General features: G+C 42.5%; 1 protein-coding gene across 5 annotated transcripts in view; it reads left to right on the top strand.

Moving 5' to 3' along the window:
* The window catches only part of caprin1b (cell cycle associated protein 1b), a 28,891-nt gene extending 5,547 nt beyond the window's left edge, over nt 1-23,344 (top strand). For 2 of the 5 annotated variants that reach the window (XM_054776637.1, XM_054776633.1), the window contains 14 exons: nt 1,118-1,356; nt 1,439-1,521; nt 10,573-10,770; nt 10,866-10,918; nt 11,001-11,084; nt 11,838-12,020; nt 16,648-16,756; nt 16,843-16,904; nt 16,990-17,079; nt 17,874-18,020; nt 18,167-18,317; nt 18,397-18,576; nt 18,716-18,822; nt 20,854-21,857. In XM_054776637.1, coding sequence (XP_054632612.1) covers nt 1,118-1,356; nt 1,439-1,521; nt 10,573-10,770; nt 10,866-10,918; nt 11,001-11,084; nt 11,838-12,020; nt 16,648-16,756; nt 16,843-16,904; nt 16,990-17,079; nt 17,874-18,020; nt 18,167-18,317; nt 18,397-18,576; nt 18,716-18,822; nt 20,854-20,940 — 1,773 coding nt within the window. In that variant the 3' untranslated portion in view covers nt 20,941-21,857. Of the gene's footprint in view, nt 1-1,117; nt 1,357-1,438; nt 1,522-10,572; nt 10,771-10,865; nt 10,919-11,000; nt 11,085-11,837; nt 12,021-16,647; nt 16,757-16,842; nt 16,905-16,989; nt 17,080-17,873; nt 18,021-18,166; nt 18,318-18,396; nt 18,577-18,715; nt 18,823-20,853; nt 21,858-22,470 lie in introns of those variants that run through there. The other 3 variants (XM_054776635.1, XM_054776636.1, XM_054776638.1) reach the window with 3 other exon arrangements.
* The last annotated feature ends 487 nt before the right edge of the window (nt 23,345-23,831 follow it).

The raw sequence follows: 23,831 nt of genomic DNA, 5'->3' as shown, positions 1-23,831 counted from the left end.
TTTCCCGGTCCATTGGCTGACATTTTTTGCCCTCAAAGCATCAGATTCTCACCGCCATGTTTGATGTTCTGAAAGCTAAAGGCTTCTCCTTCTTTAGGCCAAATAAATAATTCTTTATTTAATCTGACTGTAAAACAAAGATCAGAAGTCCTTCTTTCTGCAAAGCTCAAATGCGCTTTTGTATGCCTTTTGCCTGGACAAGTGACCACCTCTATCCTTCTTGGTCTGCATCAGTGGAAAGCAGTGTGCATCTGCCTTGAGACGTTTCCACCAACAGAGCCCAGAGTCACCAGGACGGTCTTGGTGGTGATCCTGGGATTCTTTCTCACCTCTCATTGTCCTCCTGACCAGCACAGGTGTCATTTTTGGCTTCCAAATGCATCCTGAGATTTTCCACACTACGGGACATCTTGTATTTTTTTAGCAGTACTTTACACCATAGTCACTGGAGTTTGAAAGCGTGTAGATACGGCCATATAGCCCTTTCCTGACTGCTGAGCAGCCGCAATGCACACCCGGAGGACCTCTGTGAGCTGCTTTGTTTCAGCCATGACTGTCCACAAGCCAACGGCAGACAGCTGCTTGCTGTTTTGCGACTTTTGAATTGATTAAAACAGTGGTTCCCAATGAATCAGGCTTGTAAGAATGCTTTAGAACAGTTAGGATTATTCAAAATGACAGAACTATGAATTTGATGTGAATAATTTCAGATATGCCATTTTTTGTTTGAATGTAAATAAATGCTGGTATGTATTTTTAGTCCACAATAATGCCTCTTGTACGTAGTCCTCCAATTTTCTGGGAGACGTGTGTCATTTGGATCAAGAAATCTCTAAAAGTTAGTCTCTCCACTAGATGAAAGAGTATCTCCAGTGGCCTGATTACTTGCTAAATATAGTATCAATGTCACTAAGTTGGCAATACTGACACCTCCTGCTACATCATCTATTCCGTAGCAGACCAGGCTTGTACAAGGTGTAGCTACTTGGACAGTCCCATTCTAATGTGTTTATGAGCAATGACAAATAGGTAGTACAAAGTCTATGGGAGACACTGGGGTCTTCTCAAATTGAAAACAAGTAGAACTTCCATTCGTGTGGTTTGTGGTCGTCATCAGATACAGAAGGTAGTGAAGAAGTCTGCCCGACGGGAGCAGCTGCAGCGGGAGGAGGCAGAGCAGAGAAGGCTGAAGACAATTCTGGAGCTGCAGTTTCTTCTGGATAGACTGGGAGATGAGTCAGTGCGGCAGGACCTGAAGCAGGGAGTCGGAGGCTCAGCTCTTCTCACGGAAGTGGACCTGATGGCGTTTGATGACTTCTACAAATTGGTGGGGCCAGACCGGGACCAAAATATCAGGTCAGTGCAATTTTTTTTAACACGAGCATGATTCTTTACTGTTCTGAATGAAGATGTAATTAAGTTGTTCTTATGTTCCCAGGTTGGCTGACCAGTATGAGGAGGCATCCGTGCACCTGTGGGACCTTCTGGAAGGCAGGGACAAGGCTGTGGTTGGAACAACATGTAAGTTAAATTCTGCATAGCTGTTGTACGCAATGGAGTCCAGCACTCCTCACTGGAGGGAACAATTAGCCATGTCGATTATTAATTAATCAGATGCTGTTTCATCATCAAATGTGTTGTTAATAGGCGAGGTTTTAAATGCCTGAATGGTGGTAACGTCTTGACAGTTCAATTGATCTGTTCTGCAGCAGCCGGGATGCTAATGCTAACATCTCGTACCTTGAAACCTCTGAGGTCAAATGCCCCTGAAGTCATACATCATATGACCATATGATTTCCACGTTAATGGAATTGCGCAATTGGTCAATAAAAAAGGAATTTACTGTTAAACACAGAATCTCGCAGAAATGGACATAATATGAATAAAACGCTATCATCGTGAGAAGGGAGTATTTCCCCGGCGAACCGTTCAACCACAAACACTAAACCGCCCCCTCCTGATCTAAAAACGTCAAAATGGTGACCTAAAACACTGGCAAACAGAGCGTGAATGGAAGCTAGCAGGGTTAGTAGCGGTACATACTTGCGGCCTTCAGAATAAGGGCAGTGTGCCACATTTCGTCTAACTGTGTAAACAAAATACGGTTGTCATAAAAATATCTACATTAACCACTTCATGTAATTGATCGCGGCACCTTCGCCATGACAAAATAAAAGCCGCCACATCTTAAAAATGAGGGTTTAAAAAAATTCTTAAACAATGTTAAGTAATAGTGTATGAATGACATCTATGCTATATAGATAGATAATGTATATACCGTAAATTCCGGTGTGTAAGCCACATGTGTCCACCTCATAAAATGGTATATTGTGGCGCACATGGGTCCGTGAGTACCAGGCAGCTCTTTGACAGGAGTCAAGATGAACTCACAACGAGCTAGTCAACTTATTGGAAATTGCGGGAAGTCAAGATTCAAGATTCAAGATTCAAGAGATTCAAGAGAGTTTTATTGTCATGTGCATAGTACAACAGCAGTTATACCATGCAATGAAAATCTTATTCTGTTCATTCTCCCAAGAAAAGAAAGAAAACAAATGAAAGAATAAGAACATAAGAAACATAAACACACAAACATATATACCAATAAATTAAGCAACAACAACAGACGAGACATTAATAAAAGTAAATAATACAAATAAATAAATAAATAAAGTGCTATGAGTGTGTGCGTGTGTTGCGTGCGGCGTGTGCGAGTGCTTCGTTGAGAAGCCTGATGGCCTGTGGGTAAAAGCTGTTTGCCAGCCTTGTGGTCCTAGACTTCAAACTCCTGTAGCGTCTGCCTGACGGTAGGAGTGTGAATAATGAGTGTTGTGGATGTGTGCTGTCCTTGATGAGGTTGTGTGTTCTTCGTAGGACTCTGGTTTTATAAATGTCTTGCAGTGAGAGGAGGGCTGCCCCAACAATGTTCTGTGAGGTCTTGATCACCCGCTGGAGTGCCTTCCTATCACGTGTTGTACAGTTACCGTACCAAACAGTGATGGAGGCGGTAAGGACACTTTCCATAGTGCATCTGTAGAAGCAACTCAGGATTGTGGTGGACATGCCAAATTTCCTCAGTCTTCTCAGGAAGTACAGTCTCCTTTGGGACTTCTTCATAATTTGTTGGGTGTTGTGAGACCAGGTGAGGTCCTCGCTGATGTGTGTGCCAAGGAACTTGAAGGTTTTCACCCTCTCCACCTCAGTCTCATCAATAAACAGGGGTCTATGCGGCTCCTTTTCCCTTGTTCTTGGGTCGATGATCATCTCTTTAGTCTTATCTGTATTGAGAAGGAGATTGTTATCACGACACCAAGCTATGAGGTCCGCCACCTCTCTTCTGTATGATGTTTCAACACCACCAGTGATCAGTCCGATGACTGTAGTGTCATCTGCAAATTTAATGATGCTGGTGTTGTTCTGGGAGGCCACGCAATCGTAGGTGAAGAGCGTGTAGAGGAGTGGACTCAGCACACACCCCTGTGGGGTCCCAGTGCTCACAATTCTTGAGCTGGATGTGTGGTTGTGGACTCTGACTGACTGGGGCCTGCCTGTGAGAAAGTTAAACACCCAGTTACAGAGGGAGGGAGACAGGCCAAGTGTGAGGAGCTTATCTGTGAGTTTGTGGGGGCAGACTGTATTAAAAGCAGAGCTATAGTCTATAAATAGCATTCTGACGTATGTGTCCTGGCCCTGTAGGTGAGAAAGGGCTGTGTGGATGGCAGTGTTGACTGCATCATCCGTGGACCGGTTCTGGCGATATGCAAACTGTAGAGGGTCCACGGTTGCCGCCGGGATGCTCTTTTTGATGTGGGTCATGACTAATCTTTCAAAGCACTTCATAACAATAGGAGTGAGTGCTATAGGGCGATAGTCATTCAAGCAGGTCACGTTGCTCTTCTTGGGTACGGGCACTATGGTGGTGGACTTAAAGCAGGTCGGTACAGATGCTTGTGCAAGCGACAGGTTAAATATGTCAGCAAGCACATCAGCTAGCTCTGATGAGCAAACCCGAAGTGCACGTCCTGAGATGTTGTCTGGGCCTGCTGCTTTTCGTGGGTTTGTTTTGTTTAGAACCCTGCGCACATCAGCTGATGTCACCATGAGAGGTGAGTCCTGTGTGCTCCCCAGGTTCAGCCACCCTCTCTGCTCATCAGGAGTTTGGGTGTCAAAGCGGGCATAGAACTCATTCAACTCATCAGGAAGTGTGGTTTGGCTGGACGTGGCTACGCTACTCTGCTGTCGATAGTCTGTGATGTGCTGGAGCCCCGCCCACATGCGCCGAGGGTCTGAGGTGGAATAGTAGCCCTCCAGCTTCTGTCTGTACTGTCTTTTGGCCTCTCGTATGGACCTCCTCAGGTCATATCTGGCCTTTTTGTAGTCATCAGTGGTGCCCATGACAAATGCAGTCGAACGAGCACGTAGCTTAGCCCTTACATCACAGTTCATCCACTGTTTTTGGTTAGGGTATTTTCTGTAATACTTGGTGGTGGTAACAGTCTCTATACATGTGCTAATGTAGCCAGTAACAGCAGAAGCATATTCATCCAAATCAACAGTACAATCTTCCCTCCCCGCTGCAGTTTTAAACACATCCCAGTTTGTGCAGCCAAAGCAGTCCTGAAGTACTTGATCAGTTTCTTCATTCCATACTTTAACTGCTGTACGTACAGGGGGAGCTTTTTTAAGAAGTTGTCTGTATGTTGGATAAAGGAATATAGAGATGTGGTCAGCCTTTCCAAAGTGGGGTCTTGGAACAGCCTTCAAAGCACCTTTCATGTTGCAGTAGACTTGGTCCAGGATGTTATTTTCCCTTGTGGGAAAGCTCACATGCTGGTAATATTTGGGGAGGACAGTCCTGAGGTTACAGTGGTTGAAATCGCCAGATATAATAAATACAGCGTCTGGGTGTTTGGTCTCGTGTTTATCAATGATGTCATGCAGGAGGCCTAGTGCATTAGCAGTGTTAGCTCGTGGTGGGATGTAAACAGCAGTTAAATACACAGCGCTAAACTCACGAGGCAAATAAAAAGGTCTGCATTTCACCATCAGCAGCTCAATGTCCTGCGAGCAGTGCTTTTCCATCGTCTGTACGTCTGTGCACCACCGTTTGTTTACGTAAACACAGACGCCGCCACCTCTGTGTTTACCAGACGCTAAAGTCCGATCTCCCCGGTAAGCAGCAAATGATTCCAACTGGATCGCCGAGTCCGGTATATCCTCCGTCAGCCAGGTTTCTGTGAAGGTGAGGACACAGCATTCCCTGATCTCACGTTGAGCTGTAATCCTTGCTCGTAGTTCGTCCATCTTGTTTTCAAGAGAGCGGACGTTGGCTAGCAGCAGGTCATTGCTCAATGTAACAGTCTGACTCACGTTGTTATCTTACAAACACTAAACTCATCACACAGCAACTTAATCACTCAAGAGGTATCCCTAATAAATATACAAACATGTACCAATACGAGCTTAAAATGGGAAAAGGTTTTCCCATACTGTATTTCTTTTAAGCAAAGCATTTAATTGGAGGACAAGCAGCATTTAAAATGGATGAATGGCGCTGCAAGGCTGACGTCATTGGAGCGCCCCAATGAATGCATTGTATATTTCTCAGGTATACCTTTTGAGTGTTAAGTTGCTGTGTGATGAGGTAAGTTTTCTTAGTAGGGGTGCAACAATTACTGGAATAATTAGAGTACCTTGATTACAAAAAGTATTGGATTTTTTTTCTTCCTCATGTCAATTTAAGAAATAACATGGTTGATTATCTAAAAAAAAAAATGATTTGGTCATTCATTATTAAGTTAAATGTCTTTCTCTTGTGTATTAATAATTGTGTTTTTAATCAAACAAAAATATTTTTTATCTGTTTTTTGATTAATCAAAGGAATATTTGGTAGAATAGTCTATTTAAAAAAAAATTGATAGCTGCAGCCCTAGTTCTTAGTAAGTTCTTAGAAAGATGACACCTTTTAGTGAGACTGTTACGTTGTTATACTGTTATATACAGTAGTGTTCAAAATAATAGCAGTCAATGTGATGAACCACATGAATCCACAGTTTAGTATAATTTTCTATTGCTACATGGCAAACAAGTTATCAGTAGGTGCAGTAGATTCTCAGAAAACCAACAAGACCCAGCATTCATGATACACACTCTTAAGACTGTGCAATTGGTTGAAAGGGGTGTGTTAAAAAATGAAAATAGTGTGGTATTCAATCAGTTAGGTCATCAATTTTGTGGATAAAAGGGTGTGAATCAGGTGGTCCCTATTTAAGGATGAAGCCAGCACCTGTTGAACATGAATTTCTCTTGGAAAGCCTGAGGAACATGAATTTCTCTTGGAAAGCCTGAGGAAAATGGCTCGTTCAAGACATTGCTCAAAAGAACATCATACTTTGATTTAAAACGTTGATTGGAAGGGGGAAAACTTCTAAAGAGGTGCAAGAAATGGTGGGCTGTTCAGCTAAAATGATCTCTAATACCTTTTAAATTGAAGAGCAAAACCAGAGACACGTGGCAGACAACGGAAGACAACCATCCAGGTGCATGGAAGAATAACCAGAATGGCAAAGGCTCAGCCAATGATCAGCTCCAGGATGATCCAAGACAGTCTGGAGTTACCTGGAAGTACTGTGACAGCTAGAAGACGTCTGTGTGAAGCTCATCTATTTACAAGAATCCCCCTCAAAGTCCCTCTGTTAAAACAAAGGCATGTGCGGAAGAGGTTACAATTTACCAAAAAAACACATCAACTGGCCTCAAGAGAAACGGAGGAACATTTTGTGGGCTAATGAGAGTAAAATTGTTCTTTTTGGGTCCAAGGACCGCAAACAGTTTGAGAGACGACCCCCAAACTCTTAATTGAAGCCACAGGACACAGTGAAGCATGGTGGTGGAAGCATCATGGAAAGGGCATGTTTCTTCTCCTATGGTGCTGGGCCTATTTATTGCATACCGGCGATCATGGATTAGTTTGCATATGGCAAAATACAAAAAACCGGTCCCACAAAAATACTTTTGGAGAGCAGCAGGGAGCACATACAACTGAAATAGGTAGCTTTAAATTGTAAGCAAACATTTCTTTTTAAAAGGGCCTGAAGGAGGAGGCCTTAAAGGAAGCTACCATTTCCTCACTGACGGGCGAGCGGCACAGTATTAAAACAATTACTAGTAGTTCTGAAGGAAAGGACATGTCACAAGATTAGAATTTAGCCAGAAATTAGCCGCACTGCTGTATAAGCCGTAGAGTTCAAAGTTCAAGAGAAAAGTAGGGGCTTATACACCAGAATTTACGGTACCTTATTGTTTACACACACATTGACCACAATTAGTTTGAAAACAATTTAAAACGTCCTAAAAATGTTTCACTATGCTTTATTTTGTTAAACATGTACCGGGTTCAACCATCACTATCACCGCACATCACTGTACAGTTGGAGTATTGCAGAGTAGAGGCAACTCGGACGCGGTGCCCTACTGACTACTCAGTCTACACGGGATTGGTTTTAATGTCTGTAATATCAAAGTTGCCCCCACCTACTTCAATTTTTCTGCATGCTATATAAATGCTTTTATTTGTTTTATTTGAGCATTTTATTTATTGGTGAATTTTCTGCCAGTAGATTGCGAATCCATTTTCCTGTATCATTTAATATAACGCAAAATAAAAAGATTCAGGTGTCACATTGCTATGTTCTACTTGGGGACTGGGTGCACTGAACTTATCCTAACTCTGCAGCCGGGCACTTTGCTAGTGGCCTCGTGGTTACACTGGTTAGATCTGCTGCCCCACACAAGGACACTGGTGACCCGGTTGTGTGTCGACACTTACCACCTCCGTAAGTCCCTTTGGTGACCTGGGCTTGTTTTCTTTCAAGCAGACCTCTTGTAGTATATGTAGAGTCATGATTGGAAGTTCTCCAGCTTGAAATAATGGCTTTGGTTGTGTTTGTTTTGTAGCTTATGAATGTTCTCGGTCTGATTAGCTGCTGCTTCGGTTTAGTTGTAGGAAAATCATGTGCTGCAAGCGTGATGTGGTAGATCCCGGCTTTTTATTATTTTTAAGTATCAACGGAAATACAATTTTCATTTTTGATAAACTGCTGTGTTTTTTAAAAATTATTTCAAATGAAAGGCTTTTCTTCATGGTTGTCAAAACTCTATTACTCCGAGGTTTTTTTTGTTGTTGTTGTTTTTTTTAGATTGCTAAAACAAAGTTGCAATGCAGTATACAACTCCAGTCAAGTGAAAGTCTGGTGAGGCCAGCTGTTGCTTATACAGTACTTAGTGTTTTGTGTATGGGTCATTCTCCTGATAGGGCATGCCAAAGTGTGACAATGCAAGCAAAAAAAGCGTTTTTCTAACCCATTTGCATATTTACGTAAAGTACTGTTTCAGTTTATGAAGAAAAACTTGCAAGAAAATATCATTTTTGGTATTTCATGGTAGCACGGCATCGTTCACTGAAATCTATTTAAATCAATTTAAAAAAATGCTCTGATTCATGTCCTTTTTTTTTTTTTTTTTTTTGGGATAAATGCTTGATATGCACTTTGTATGAGTACAGTTGTCCCACACTACGTCACACTTCAAACATCGCGCCCTCACTCTATTGCAGTTTTTCAGTAATTAATAAATGATCACTGTTTTGTGGTTGGTTTTGGCCTGTTGGCAAAAAAAAGAAAACCTTGCATATTTTAAAAAATTGTGCTTGTTCTTGACTTAAATTAAGCGTTTCAAGCATAAACATGGCTGAATGAACTACAGTCAAACATCTTAGCGGCCACCTGTATATAACGGCCACCTGCCTGTAGCGGCCACTGAGAAATCCCCCGCAGAAAAGGTACGCGTTATAGACCCTGTGTATAGCAGTCACCTGTCCAACGCCACCCATTTTGTCTCCCTTGGTCAATATCTGACTACATATAGCGGCCAAAATGCCGACTCAAGCAGAAGCTTCATACACGAAAAAGTTTGTTTTTTTTTTAAGCAATGAAGCCGTCGTGTGTAGACTTTACTGAGTCCTAGCTCAGTCACAATCATTCACAAGATCCACACAAACTGTCAGTTGTTCCACATAAAAAAAAGCCGTCTTCTTTGGAGCTTATTGCAGACAGTGACACCGTTTATTTCCTGGTGTGCACTGGTCAATACTGTAATGCCGCTTGTTGTGGGGAAGGAGAGACTCACACTTTAATTGCTTTATTAACCTAGTAGTGCTTTACAACTTTTATCCGCAGTCTCACAGTGCCCTCTACTGGTCAACATGTAACAGTATAATTATATCTGCAAATACAACAAGCTTCTAATCACAGACATGTTAATATGTGCGCGCACAAATTCAAAATGGCCGCCAACCTGTCTATAACGGCCACATGCCTATGGTGGCCACTTTTGCCGTTTCCCTTTAGTGGCCGCGAGAGACAGATTTCACTCTAACTGCATGAAAACTAATAGTGGTGTGAATATGTTTGGCCACTTCTGATTTTTGCTTGTCACACCCAAATATTTCAGATCAAAATTAATTATTAGTCCATGACAACACAGCTGAACACAAAATGCAGTTTTTAAATGCAGCTTTTTATTATGAAGGGAGAAAAAAAATCCAAACCTACACGGTGTGAAGTAAACCCAAAAGATCCTCAAAAGCTCGACACCATGCCGAGATCTAAAGAAATTCAGGAACAAATGAGAAAGTAAGCTCTATCAGTGTGGAAAAGGTTATAAAGCCATTACTAAAGCTTTGGGACTCCAGCAAGCCACAGTGATTATCCATTATCTACAAACACTGAAAACATGGAACAATGAGAACCTTCCCACGAGTGGCAGGCTAACCAAAATGACCCCAAGAGCGCAGCCACGACTCATCCAAGAGGTCACAAAAGACCCCACAACAACATCCAAAGAACCGCAGGCCTCACTTGCCTCAGCTAAAAGAAAACTGCTTTTTTTTTTTTTTTTTTTTTTTGCCCGTCATCCACAATTGTTATGGGAGACGTGGACACATGTTTACCTTTTCTGTGTGTTCTAAAGAGAGAAAACGAGTTGGCATGAGGGACCTAACAATGCACGTCATGGGACACACCTATGATGACTATAAAGCTCTCTAAAAACCTCTAACAACGTTTATCATCTTATATACATGCTGTGAGCATGCATTAACGGGTACATTCATGATAACTGGAACTTCTTTCCTGGGCGCACTGATTTCACATAAGGCCCTAACGCTACTTCTGTCAACAATAGCAGCATAGAAAGGGTGTGTCTGTTTGTCTGTTTGCTATTACTAATCATGGCAGGCCGCCGACTACTTTTGGACAAATAAGGATCCGGAATCGTATAGTTTTTATTTATTTATTTATTTATTTATTTATTTTACCTGAATATATGGAGGATGAGACACCTCCTCCCCCCAGGCAGGGAATAATTTTGCTGGGTGCTAGGCAGATCCAGCTAGAGTGAAGCACTAAGACATTCTCACAGCGTTACCGTGTAGCACTAGTGCTGAATGTTTCATGGACACAATTGTAATAATGTTAGATTGTAGTCATAATTAATCATTTTTGTCTTCCAGATAAAGCACTCAAGGAGAGGTTGGACCAGCTTTTGCTGAGTGGTTACTTTGATCAGGTTCCAACTCGCCAAAATGGAGTGTGTGAGGAGCAGCTGGAGGAGGGGACGCTGGAGGAGGAGGAAGTGGAAGTACAAGTACCAGCAGTCGAGGCAACAGCAACTGAATCATCTGAGGCAGAAGAGCAGGCCGTTGACACAGGTAATCCACCATTTTTAAGCACCACGACTGACTGGCCATACTGTTTTTGTCAAAGTGACAACTGGGCACAAACCAAACAGTTTCTCTCTTGACAGAAACTGAAGTAATTGAAGAGTACGTAGAGCCTATTGCAGTGGAAACAAAGGAGGTTAGTTAATTACTTTATTCTTAATAGATGTTTTACAAATGATGGGACTCATGTGTTTATTTATTTTTTTAAATATATCTAGTTTGTAAACAGACAGTTCATTCCAGATGGCACATACAGTGGCAGTGAAAAGGAGCAAGGGGATGAGTGGACCACAGAAACTGAGGTACACTGCACAACGTGTGTAAAACTGTCTAAATAAATTCCATACCATTTTCTTCCGCTTATCTGGGTCCGGGTCGCGTTGGCAGCAATCTCCGTAGGGAAGCCCAGACTGCCTGGCCCCTGGCCATCTCTTCCAGTTGCACCGGGAGGACCCCAAGGCGTTCCCAGGCCAGCTGTGAGACATAATCCCTCCAGCTTGTCCAAGGTCTGCCTCCTCCAGGTTGGGCATGCCCGGAACACCTCACCAGGGAGGCGTCCAGGAGGCATCCAGACTAGATGTCTGAGCCACCTCAAATACAAATAACAATTACTCTGACGTTCACATTGTGTGTCAAGGCAGAGGTCACTTCACCTCCATATAGTCTTCTGCGATTCAATTTGAGTTACATTGTGTGTGGACTATGCCGGTTATGTTTGTGACATGCTTTGTCAGAGTTTGAACGAAGTACATGTTTTGGATGCAGCACAATACAGTATGTTTGGTGCACACAGCGGTGTTATACTTGGGAACTCGCAGCACCTGCAATGTAATTCAGGCCGCAAACTGGCTGAAATTGACATCAGATTGCGTTTTACACGCAACAGACCTGAAGAAAATATTCTACATGTTTTTCATATTTATTCGAAGTATTTACAGTATATTTTTGTTTGGCTGTAGTTGCAAATCACTGTAGTCTGTGCAACATGCCCCTCAGTGACAGCACCCTCTCTGGTAGCCCTTTTGGGAGGCTGACCTCTGTGTCTCTTTTTGTAGGTGGTTGCTGCCATGCAGCAGCAAGAACAACCACCACCCGTGCAGCCTGGCCCTCCTCCTATTCCGCTGGAGACCCACCCATTGAGCTTAGTGGCTCCTGTGCCACCTACTGACGCCATGGTCAGGAAGCAGGTGGTGCAGGACCTAATGGCACAAATGCAGGGAACGTACAACTTCATGCAGGTAGCTGTTGTGAATGATATGACTTCAATATACAGTACAGGTGGTCCTCTCATTCCGTTCATAAGATTCATTTTAGTTTTGTAAGTACAAACTTACACCTAAATTCTACCTAATTTAACTCTTGAGTCACTCAACACATGAAGATAAAATACAGCAATAACGAGGTTATATACAATCATACATATTTATATTTTAATTATGTAGTAAAGAGCACAACCCTTTACTTCTGTCTCTGTGGTTGTATGCAAGCCTTTTCCACCTTCTTAAAATATTCTCCCAGGCTAGTCTAAAAGGGCTTCTTCTCCTCCCAGATCTCCTTGTAACAGTGCACAGAATCCATGACCCCTCTAGCATTCATTAGCTTTCAGCAATCATTTTCCTGAATGATGGTTACGACTGTCAAGTGGTTGGGACCAATATTGGTAGGGGTGTCTCCGCCATTTTCACTTCCATGGTGATGGCTTTTCTTTTTTTGGTGCACTGCTGCTTGGGAGACATAATGAAATGTGAGAAGTCGGGTTGTCGTTCGATTAAAATATTTAATCCCTATTAATCACATTTGACTGTAGTTAAATTGTGATTAATCACAATCAGATAATTTTTTAAATATCTATAATAATTAGGCCGTAGGTCATTTTTTGGTCTTCACTATGCCTATCAACATGGGACTGGACTTTGTGTTGGTTTTTAACACATTTATTACACTTTCTGTGAATTTTAAAAAGCCTAACACAAAATGGACCTCAATGTGTCAAAAATAGACAATGTGCAACATGTAGACGCTGGTAAGGTAAACTGTCCATCACTCAAATAACATTCTCTCCACGTAAATCCTCTCACAAAATATAATTGTGACTATCATCACAAATGAAGGTTCTCAAAAACACTCAACAACTAAGTGAATGAAAACTGGGTGTTACAAAAAAAAAAAAAAAAGTGCTGAAGAACATTTAGTAGTTTACAGAAGTAGGACTTAGCCCATATAGTGCAGTTAGCTTATACTTCAAAGCATACTTTAACACACAACTGCAACATGCCAGTTTTACTCTCTCTGCGAGCTTTTACTGCTACCATGACACAAAACAGCAAATAGTTACCACGGTAACTTAAAAGGCCTGGCTGCTGGGAACTAGCAGCTCGTAACCCAAGTTTTAGTATGCAATTCTAAGAAAAAAAAACGGCTCGCGGGGTGGGAGGGACACGTTAGTTGGGACACGCATATGTCAAGGTACTGCTATTTAAAATAAATTAAATAAAATTACCTGCAGTGCTCCAGCACCGTCTACAGCTTCCATCGTTTCCCATGTCTTGTCTTCCAGGGCTTTAAGGCTAAAGCTGCCATTCAAAATCCCATTTTCTTTGTTCATTTCTGCTCTACTCTATTTCTTCCTACTTGTGGCTCAACATCAACTGCAACACTGCTTCGTTTCCACAAAGTATGGTTCCGAAAAATCGGAACTAGGGACGTCCATGTCCAGTATCGGCCCAATATAGGCATAAAAATGTAATATTGGTTAATATCGGTAACCGCCCCCTCCATGAAAAACGACGTAGCTCTTGAAGCGCCACAAGCAACATTGCTGTCACCATAGCAGTCAACACACAGCATACTTGAGCCGATGCTTTGCTTAACTGGGTTTGGGGTGGCAGGACGTGGTGGTTTGTCAAAACATCCTGTGTGTATACAAGTATACAGTGAGGGTCATAAGTATTTGCACCCCCTGCGATTTTGCAAGTTCTCCCACTTAGAAAATAGGGAGAGATCTGAAATGTTCATCATAGATGCATTTCCACTCTTAAAGACATCATCTAAAAAACAAATCCGGAAATCACATTGTATGATTTTTTTAATGATTTATTTGTAAATGACTATGGTATTTGCACCCTTGAGATAATCAGTGCTAATATTTAGTGCAGAAGCCGTTGTTTGCAATTAGAGAGGTCAAACGTTTCCTGGAGTTCCTCACCAGGTTTGCACATACAGCAACAGGGATTTAGGCCCACTCCTCTACACAAATCCTCTCTAGATCTGTCAGGTTTCGGGGCTGCCGCTGAGCAACACGAAGTTTCAGTTCCCTCCAAAGATTTTCTATTGGATTTAGGTCTGGAGACTGGCTCGGCCACTCCAGAACCTTGATATGCTTCTTACACAGCCACTCCTTGGTCATCTTGGCTGTGTGCTTCGGATCATTGTCATGTTGGAAGATCCAGCCACGACTCATCTTCAATGCTCTGGCTGAGGGAAGGAGGTTGTTGTACAAAATGTGACGATACACGGCCCCATTCATCCTCTGTTTAATACAGTACAGTCGTCCTGTCCCCTGTGCTGAAAAGCACCCCCAAAGCATGATGTTTCCACCCCCATACTTAACAGTAGGGATGGTGTTCTTGGGATGCAACTCAGCCTTCTTTTTCCTCCTCACACGACGAGTGGAGTTTGTACCAAAAGCTCATCTGACCACATGACATTCTCCCATGACCCCTCTGGATCATTCAGATGGTCCCTGGCAAACTTTAGACGAGCCCGCACATGTGCTGACTTCAACAGGGGAACCTTCAGTGCACTGCATGATTTTAAACCATTACGCCGTAGTGTTCTACTGACAGTAGACTTTGAAACTGTGCTTCCAACTTTCTTCAGGTCATTGACCAGCTCCTGCCGTGTAATTCTGGGCTGATTTATCACTTTTCTAATCATGAGTGATGCCCCGCGAGCAGAGATCTTACATGGAGCCCCAGTCCGAGGTAGATTAGCAGTCATGTTCAGCCTTTTCCATTTTCTAACAATTTTATCCTCACCAAGCTGCTTTCCAATTGTTCCATAGCCTTTTCCAGCTTTGTGGAGCTCTACTATTTTGTCTCTGGTGTCTTTTGGAAAGCTCTCTTGTCTTGCCCATGGTGGCAGTTGGATTATGACTGACTGGGGGGTGCACAGGTGACATTAGTGAGCTCAAAGGGGTTGTAGGTGGGTGGTGACTCGTGGGGTAAAGGAGGACTTTTTTACGGTGGACTGAGAGCTCTTTGAGAGTCCAAATTATTGCTGATTCTCAAGGGTGCAAATACTTATAAACCAGGGTAATTTACAAACAAATCATTAAAAATCATTCAATGTGATTTCCGGATTTAAAAAAAAAATTTTTTTTGATGATGTCTCTTGATGAGTGGAAATGCATCTATGATGAACATTTAAGATCTCTCCCTATTTGAAGTGGGAGAACTTGCAAAATCGCAGGGGGTGCAAATACTTATGACCCTCACTGTACAGGTATGTAATGTGCTGCGAACCAAATCCCACGGAATAACATTTCACTGTTGAGACTTAACAGTTACTGTACCTTTGATAGTATTTGGCTTGTAGACTGCATGATTTGGTCATTATGATATCATTTTGAGAGCATCATTTGCCGACGTTGTGGAAAACACTGTATTCCTGTTAGGGTTGGGCGATAATTTTTATATCCCAGTGTAAATTCTTCTATGTTAAGAAAATGACTTATACCGGTATAAATTATCATTTAAAACTGACAAAAAGCGGAGGTGATGACCTAGAGTTGATGAACTAAACATGTTGAAATGGCGATGAGCACCGGCGAAAGTTGTCAGAACTTTCTCATATCGAGTGTGAATGGAAGCTAGCGGTGTTGGAATGCTAGTGCAGATGTGTGTGTGTGTGTGTGTGTGTGTGTGTGTGTGTGTGTGTGCGGGACTCGGATGAGTATATTTTCCCTGCGCCGTGTTTTTTTCCGCTTTAAGTGTTTTACAAAGCCTGATGATGACGTGCAGGTTCAGAGTGGGGGAAAAAAGAGGGGAAGCACATTTATTCTTGCACCCAGTTTGTCTTACAGACATTCTCAACACACAGAACACCTCCAAAAGAAGAGCGCTGTTTGCCGTCGGTCAGTAAGATAGAAGTGTCATGAAAAATATCTTGCATATGCAGTTGGAATTGCATGGGTAACCTCTTAACCGCAAGCACAGGCATTACAGTTTGTTGAAGATTTTGTAGCAATGTGTGCAGAGGCTGACATCCCATTAGAAAAGTTAGCCAGTTTGTTACCAATAACTCAATAAATGTGCTTTACAATTTGAGACAAGTGTGTTTACTTATATGGGTTACGGTTTGGAGCTTTTTATACAGGACTCTGCTGATTTTAATTATATCCTCATATTGAGATACATCCCAAAAATATTGTGATATGTGAAAAGAACCATATCGCCCAACCTTAATTCCTGCGCACAATTCGTTTATTAATTTGTCCGTGGGGTTAGGAGAATGTTAAATAAATAAAAATAAATAAATGCGGCAATAGCATCATGCAGACGCGATAGTTTGCTTACACAAGATGATGTTACAGGCATGTGGAGAAGCTAATTGCTGATGCTGTATCCATTAGTTTCACAGCAGATGTGTGTTCATTCCACAACAGGATATATGTGATGTTACACATATCGGTATCAGTTGATAGCAGAATCGGAAATTGACAGTTAGATAATGTGTGCACATCAGATATTGGCCAATAAAAAAAAAAAGCCAATATCAGACATCCCTAATTGTAACATAAAACACCAAAACAGAGGACCACCTGAATGTCTTTAGCACAGATGCTAATACAAGCTCTGGTCTCAGGACTCCATGTTGGAGTTTGATGGACAGCCCATTGACCCCGCCATTGTATCAGCCCAGCCTATGAAACCCTCTCAAACCATGGACTTGCCACAGCTGGTGTGTCCTCCAGGTAAACCAGGAAAAAAAATAAACGGAATACAGATGATGCTGCTTCTAGTAAGGCGCCTAGTTGATCAAGCATGGTGTCTCCTTCAGTTCATCCAGACTCGCGGCTATCGCATCCCAACACTGTTCCTGTCCAATCTGAACCCACACATGTAGGTCACTTTACAGATCATTGTGATCGGAGATCCACTTTGAACAAGTGAGCATGTTTGACGATGAATCTATTTCTATTTGCAGGTTCCTATTGTCTCCCCAACGCCATCACCCATGTTTCAGACCTCCCACTCACCAGATTCTCGACCAACAGTACCTATCAACCCTATTCAGGTAAATATGTACCAGCTCTACAGCAGGTCCTGTGTTGATGAGCATTCACTTGGTCAGAAGATTTAAGTATAAATAGTTGTCCCTCCTTTTATCGTGGTTAATTGGTTCACAAAGTCGTGATTCAATATTAATGAATATTTTCATAGTTGGAACACAGAAAACTTTGACCTTTTTTTTTTTTTTTTTAAAACTAGACATTACCTCAGCATCAGGAATACAGTCCCACCGTCGGTGGTCCGAATAAACACGGCTTAATTCCATGTTCTGCAAGTTCTCTAGTTCATCTCCAGATGTTTCTCTCTCCTTGAAAACTAATGACACATCGCTCAAATCGTTGCTGTAATCACTGTGGAAACATCTTAGTTTTTACTAATTTAACTTTCGCTTTAAAAAAAAAAAACGATCTACATAGAACATGATTACAAACAATACAGAACATATTTAAACAAAGTTGAAAAATGATGTCTCTGACCCTTTTAACACGTGATTAATAATTTCTTCTAGAAAGTTCCTTAACTACTTCTTCCACGCTCTTGTACATCCCTTTTGAATTGGTGACATCTGTTGTCCAAATATGTCACTTCACATAATATGCAATACATGTACACAACACTTATTTAATGTCTGTAGACAAATTAACTAAACATACCAAATATGCATGACACCTGAGTCATCAGACTGAAAACATCCTAAAACCTAGGAACTTACATTGTTGGGTACATGAAATTTGTTGCTTTTTGCCAAGGGAAGAACAATCATGTCGATGTCATTACTTCCTGTCTCTTTTTTGACAGACGTCCATGTCGTTGCCCTCAGAGCATCCTCCTCCTTCCACATCTCTCCCACCTGCCTCCCAGACACAGGTTTTCCAGCCAGTTCCCAAAACTCCTCACAGCAGTGGCATCAATGTCAATGCTGCACCATTCCAATCAATGCAGACAGTAAGACCTGATACTCCTCACTCCGTCCAGTTAGCTCATGATTGAAAAAGACGACTTGCTAGTGTGCTGCACTGTTATACAGCTTTAGAAAATAATAGTTTCTAAACTCGTACTGGTTTGATACGTTTCCCTTGTTTACCTCGCAGGTATTCAACCTCAATGCGCCAGTCCCGCCTGCTGAGACGGACGCTTTGAACCAGCCCAGCCAGTACCAGAACAGCTTCAACCAGGCCTTCGGCAGTCAGACTCAGCATCCGGTGGAGCCGACAGAAATCCAGTCAGAACAACTGCAACCTGGTAGAGCAAATGTCCCCCCCCAAACCCCTGTCCAGTGCTAGACTTTTTTCATCAATGCTTTACTTATTTGGTTTTCAAGCAGTTGGTGCCTTCCATTCCCAAGACCAGTCTGGAGGCCATCAACAGCCATCACAGCAAGGCCCAGGCTTTGGCAGACAGACTCAGTCCTTCTATAACAGCAGAGGGATGTCACGTAGCGGAGCTCGCAACGCCAGGGGCATGATCAATGGCTACAGAGGCTCATCAAATGGCTTCAGAGGTAAGGCACGAGTTTGTTCGTTTGCTCCCTTTTTGCATACTTCGTCTACCTCAGCAAAGCGCAAGTTGTACTTAAAATTCTAACTTGTTTACACTTTGTGTGTTTGTGTATGCCAAGTTAAACATGTTTTCTTTTCTAGGTGCCTACGATGGTTATCGGCCTCCTTTTGCCAACACTCCCAATTCTGGTTATGGACAGACTCAGTTCAACAGTCCGCGCGATTACTCAAATGGGAGTTACCAGAGGGTATGAAGAATTATTTCAAGAGAATTTCATTTGATCTACGGGTCTCTGAAACTCAATTTACCTGGGGGCCACTGGAGGTAGAGTCTGCGTGAGGCTGGGCCGCATCAAGTATTGCGAGTGATGCCAGCTCCCAGCATGCTTTGTGGCTTTGTTTAGTAAAAAATAGCTAAAGTTATGTGTTTAGATTTGAGATAGCTGCCCTTTGTGTGTTTACTTACCTGTTACATATTGTGTTGGCACTGTGATTGTAGGTAGTGTTCACTGTGTGACAAGCTGATTGTGAGTCCAGGCTTGCTCTTGACCAGGGACGTGCCTCTGAAATTGCCCAGGCTTCAGGGGCCACACTTGCACTAATATTTGATGTCAACCAGGGGCCCACAAAATATGTCCTGGCGGGCTGCAAATGGCGCGCAGGCCAACAGTTTGAGTCCCCTGGTCTAGGGCCTAGGTTCCTGAAGTGAATGGAAGTGAATGGAAAAACTGTGCGGCTATATTCCAAATTAAAGTGTGCAGTCATAGAGCCTTGCTGCATTACCACAAATTACCTTGTAAAGGCTGCCGTCTAGTGATGAGCAAATTCATTATGTGGCAAAGTCTCTGTCAGTCATTCTATCGTGCAGGTAACAGCTGAAAATAGGTAGTTTTTTGTCCTGGGCGTTCTGTCGCACAACTCCATGAAACATTTAGAAAAGCCGTAAGTATTTTTAAAAAATCCTGTTCCTCCTTTGCTCCCAATTACACTTTTTCCATCCATCCATTTTCGATGCCACTTTTCCTCACTAGGGTCGCAGGCACGTTGGAGCCTATCCCAGCTGACTTTGGGCGAGAGGCAGGGTACACCCTGGACTGGTGGCCAGCCAATGGCAGGGCACATATAAGCAACCATTAACACTCACATTCATACCTATGGACATTTTAGAGTCGCCAGTTAACCTAACACGCATGTTTTTGGAAAAAGATGCCCAATGGAGATTGCTAACCACTAGGCCACCTTGGGGCCCAATTACACTTTTTTCCATCCAAAAAATGTACGACCACCCCCAGCTCGCATGTTAGCAAAACTTGTTTCAGAGAACAGACTGTACAAAATAAAGGCCAATATTCTTCACAGTTACAAATAAATTACATTTGTTGTTCAGCCAGAAAAGTGGCAGTGGCGTTAATGGCTGTCACTCAACAGCTCATGCAGATGCGCAGATGTGAAGCCAGGGCCGAGCCAGAACAATAGATGCTAACGAGCCAGTATCAGAGTCGTTCATACCCAACTCAGGGAGCGACACTTCCCTTTTATCGGAGGTGTTAATAGCAGGAGAGGATTATACCACTACTCCGCCCAGGCTTAGTGTAAGGAACCAATAGGAGGAGGGTGTTGGCACACCAATTCCGCCCACTCTTACTGTATTTAAGGCCTAGGCTACCAGCACTTGTTAGTTCGCTGACGAAGCTCTTTGGATGAGGAGCGAAACGTCCGACACCTTCTTCACAGAAGTACAGATGACGTCTCAAGAAGCCTTTCCCTCACTACCATGACAGGCTGCATATTTTAAGGCCAAAAGAGCTATACAGACCAAGGCTTCATCAAACACCAGGGTTTCCCATACATCCATTTGTGGCGGCCTGCTACAATTTTGGGACATTGCTGAAAGATTTGGTGCTTATTTTTATGATTTGATCTCCTCACCCTCGCTCACTATCACACTATAATAGACTGAATGGCTTGTCATTACAGCTCCATCTAGTAGAAGGCATTGTAACTCACACAGTGCTTGACAATTTGCAAGCTGTAAAGATGTATTTGTCATAGTAATTATATAATCATTACATACAGTAATTATATCCAACAGGTGAGAAATCAGAGTAAGATGGTTTACTTTGTGCAAACAGTCACTGATAAGTGTGCAGGAGCAAAGGATGTATGGTTTCAGGTCTAATGCTGAAGGGGTTGGGATTGTGAAAAGTTTGGGAATCGCTGGTCTACAGTATTTTTGTTTCTCAAAATATGTGCTTTTTCTTGTCGTTGCTATTATCAAGGATGGTTACCAACAGAACTACAAGCGCGGAGTTGGCCAGGGACCCAGAGGCGCATCGAGAGGCAGCACTCAGGCAATGAGATCCTGAAAGGTCTCTAATAATGACAAACTGCACCACACTGAAAATTCCAAATTCAAGAGTACTTTTACCCCAGCTCACTCTGCTCTCTTCAGTATGTTTGATATTGGACAATATCAATCAAATCATTAATCTGGACACACGCAAAGCTGTGAATTGAATCAAGAGATTTACAGAGGCCATGTGTAAACAATATTCCTGGAAACTTGAAAGATTTCATAAGTTATTTTTTGTATTAAAATGCACCTGTCACTGCTGGTCCAATTCATGGGAGTTGTTTCCCTTTCTCAGTTGATATTGTCATTTTGGTTTGGGGAAAGAAAGACGTTTTTATGTTCAGCAACAAGCTCCCTTTCCTTGTTTGTGAACTGATGTTGCTTTAAGGGTTTCAATAAAGTTGTGTTGCATACCCTAAGACCTTGAATTTGTGCTATTGGTTAATAGATACCATTCTGTGTGGGCTATTCCTTTTCGTGCCTTGGTTTCCCAAGGATGAGATAAGCTCCTCACACTTGGCCTGTCTCCCTCCCTCTGTAACTGGGTGTTTAACTTTCTAACAGGCAGGCCCCAGTCAGTCAGAGTCCACAATCGCACATCCAGCTCAAGAATTGTGAGCACTGGGACCCCACAGGGGTGTGTGCTGAGTCCACTCCTCTACACGCTCTTCACCTACGATTGCGTGGCCTCCCAGAACAACACCAGCATCATTAAATTTGCGGATGACACTACAGTCATCGGACTGATCACTGGTGGTGTTGGAACATCATACAGAAGAGAGGTGGCGGACCTCATAGCTTGGTGTCGTGATAACAATCTCCTTCTCAATACAGATAAGACTAAAGAGATGATCATCGACCCAAGAACAAGGGAAAAGGAGCCGCATAGACCCCTGTTTATTGATGAGACTGAGGTGGAGAGGGTGAAAACCTTCCAAGTTCCTTGGCACACACATCAGCGAGGACCTCACCTGGTCTCACAACACCCAACAAATTCTGAAGAAGTCCCAAAGGAGACTGTACTTCCTGAGAAGACTGAGGAAATTTGGCATGTCCACCACAATCCTGAGTTGCTTCTACAGATGCACTATGGAAAGTGTCCTTACCGCCTCCATCACTGTTTGGCACGGTAACTGTACAACACGTGATAGGAAGGCACTCCAGCGGGTGATCAAGACCTCACAGAACATTGTTGGGGCAGCTCTCCCCTCACTGCAAGACATTTATAAAACTAGAGTCCTACGAAGAACACACAACCTCATCAAGGACAGCACACATCCACAACACTCATTATTCACACTCCTACCGTCAGGCAGACGCTACAGGAGTTTGAAGTCCAGGACCACAAGGCTGGCAAACAGCTTTTACCCACAGGCCATCAGGCTTCTCAACGAAGCACTCACACACGCCGCACGCACACACTCATAGCACTTTATTTCTTTCTTTCTTTCTTTCTGTCTTTGTATTATTTATTTGTATTAATGTCTCTTCTGTTGTTGTTGCTTAATTTATTGGTATTTATGTTTCTTCTGTTCTTGTTCAGGGCCGCACAGTGGTCTCGTGGTTAGCATGTTGGCCAACACAGGAACAGTCTGGAGATGGGAAGATCTGGGTTGGATTCTCCCTTGGGCATTTCTGTGTGGAGTTTGCATGTTTTCCCTGTGTGTATGTGTGTGTTGGGGGGTTTCTGGGTACTCCGGTTTCCTCCCACATTCCAAAAACATGCATGTTAGCTTCATTGGAGACTCTAAATGGTCCATAGGTATGAATGTGAGTGTTTGTCTATGTGTGCCCTGCCATTGGCTGGACACCAGTCCAGGGTGTACCCCACCTGTCGCCCGAAATCAGCTGGGATAGGCTCCAGCATGCCCCCGCAACCCTCAAGAGGAGAAGTGGTATAGAAGATGGATGGATGGATATTCTTATGGATGAACAGAATAAGAATTTCATTGCATAGTATAACTACCTGTTTTACTATGCATATGACAATAAAACTGTTTAATCTAAATGCGTAGAACGCTTAAAATGTATACATTTGTTTTGCTTATCTATTTTCATCTATTTCCATATCAACTGACTGTTTTATGGTCAGTTTTAATTACTGTATTGCTCCAGTGTACAACATAAGTTATGTCAAAGCTAGTGATGGGTAGATGAGGCATCAACGTATCGTTTCGACGCAGTGACACACTGTATTGACACTGTTGCTGAATACTGACACCTGGTGGACTTAAAAAAATCCCTGCAGGAAACATAGTTGACAGACTCAACTGACACTGATTTGATGACCTATTGTAAACAATACCGTCATTTACGTATTTGCATTCACATTTTCTTGTTCCATATATGTCATTTAATTAAAAATCCTCTTTGATATTTGAGACACAGTGGATCAATTAAGTGAACATCTGTCATAATGTCAACACCTCAGTGAAAGTGATGTGAATGACGATGACAATGGACTCATTGTTTAAAGATTTTTATTAAAAAAAAAAGTTTCTCCAGTGTTTTGTAATTCAGTTTATTTCGTTTCTTTGACACAATTTCTCCTGCTTTGGAGAATATGCATTGGCAAGGCACAGAAGATGCTGGTTGCATAGAAACTGGTTCGCTAATAAAAACAAATGAGGGAAAGTGGACTGCATACTCTTCCAATAATGAAGTAGGTCCTCGGTACGTTGAATGTTACCAGATGTTAAGTAACGTTCCACTTCTGAGTTCGCATCTGTGTCGCTGGACCCAGCAATAGTGTAAGACAATTCTGTCGCACAAATGCGACATTTTAGCTGCAAAAAAAATAACATGAATAATAAACAATAATAATAAATAAAGAGTTATTTTGAAAATAATTTCACTAGAACAGAATATTTGGAAAATATGACAAGAAGTGGGTAATGAGGTGAT

This window comes from Dunckerocampus dactyliophorus, chromosome 5 (assembly GCF_027744805.1).
Source record: "Dunckerocampus dactyliophorus isolate RoL2022-P2 chromosome 5, RoL_Ddac_1.1, whole genome shotgun sequence".
Classification (NCBI taxonomy): domain Eukaryota; kingdom Metazoa; phylum Chordata; class Actinopteri; order Syngnathiformes; family Syngnathidae; genus Dunckerocampus; species Dunckerocampus dactyliophorus.
The sequence above is the reverse complement of the archived record's forward strand: the minus strand, read 5'-3'. Positions and strand labels throughout refer to the sequence as shown.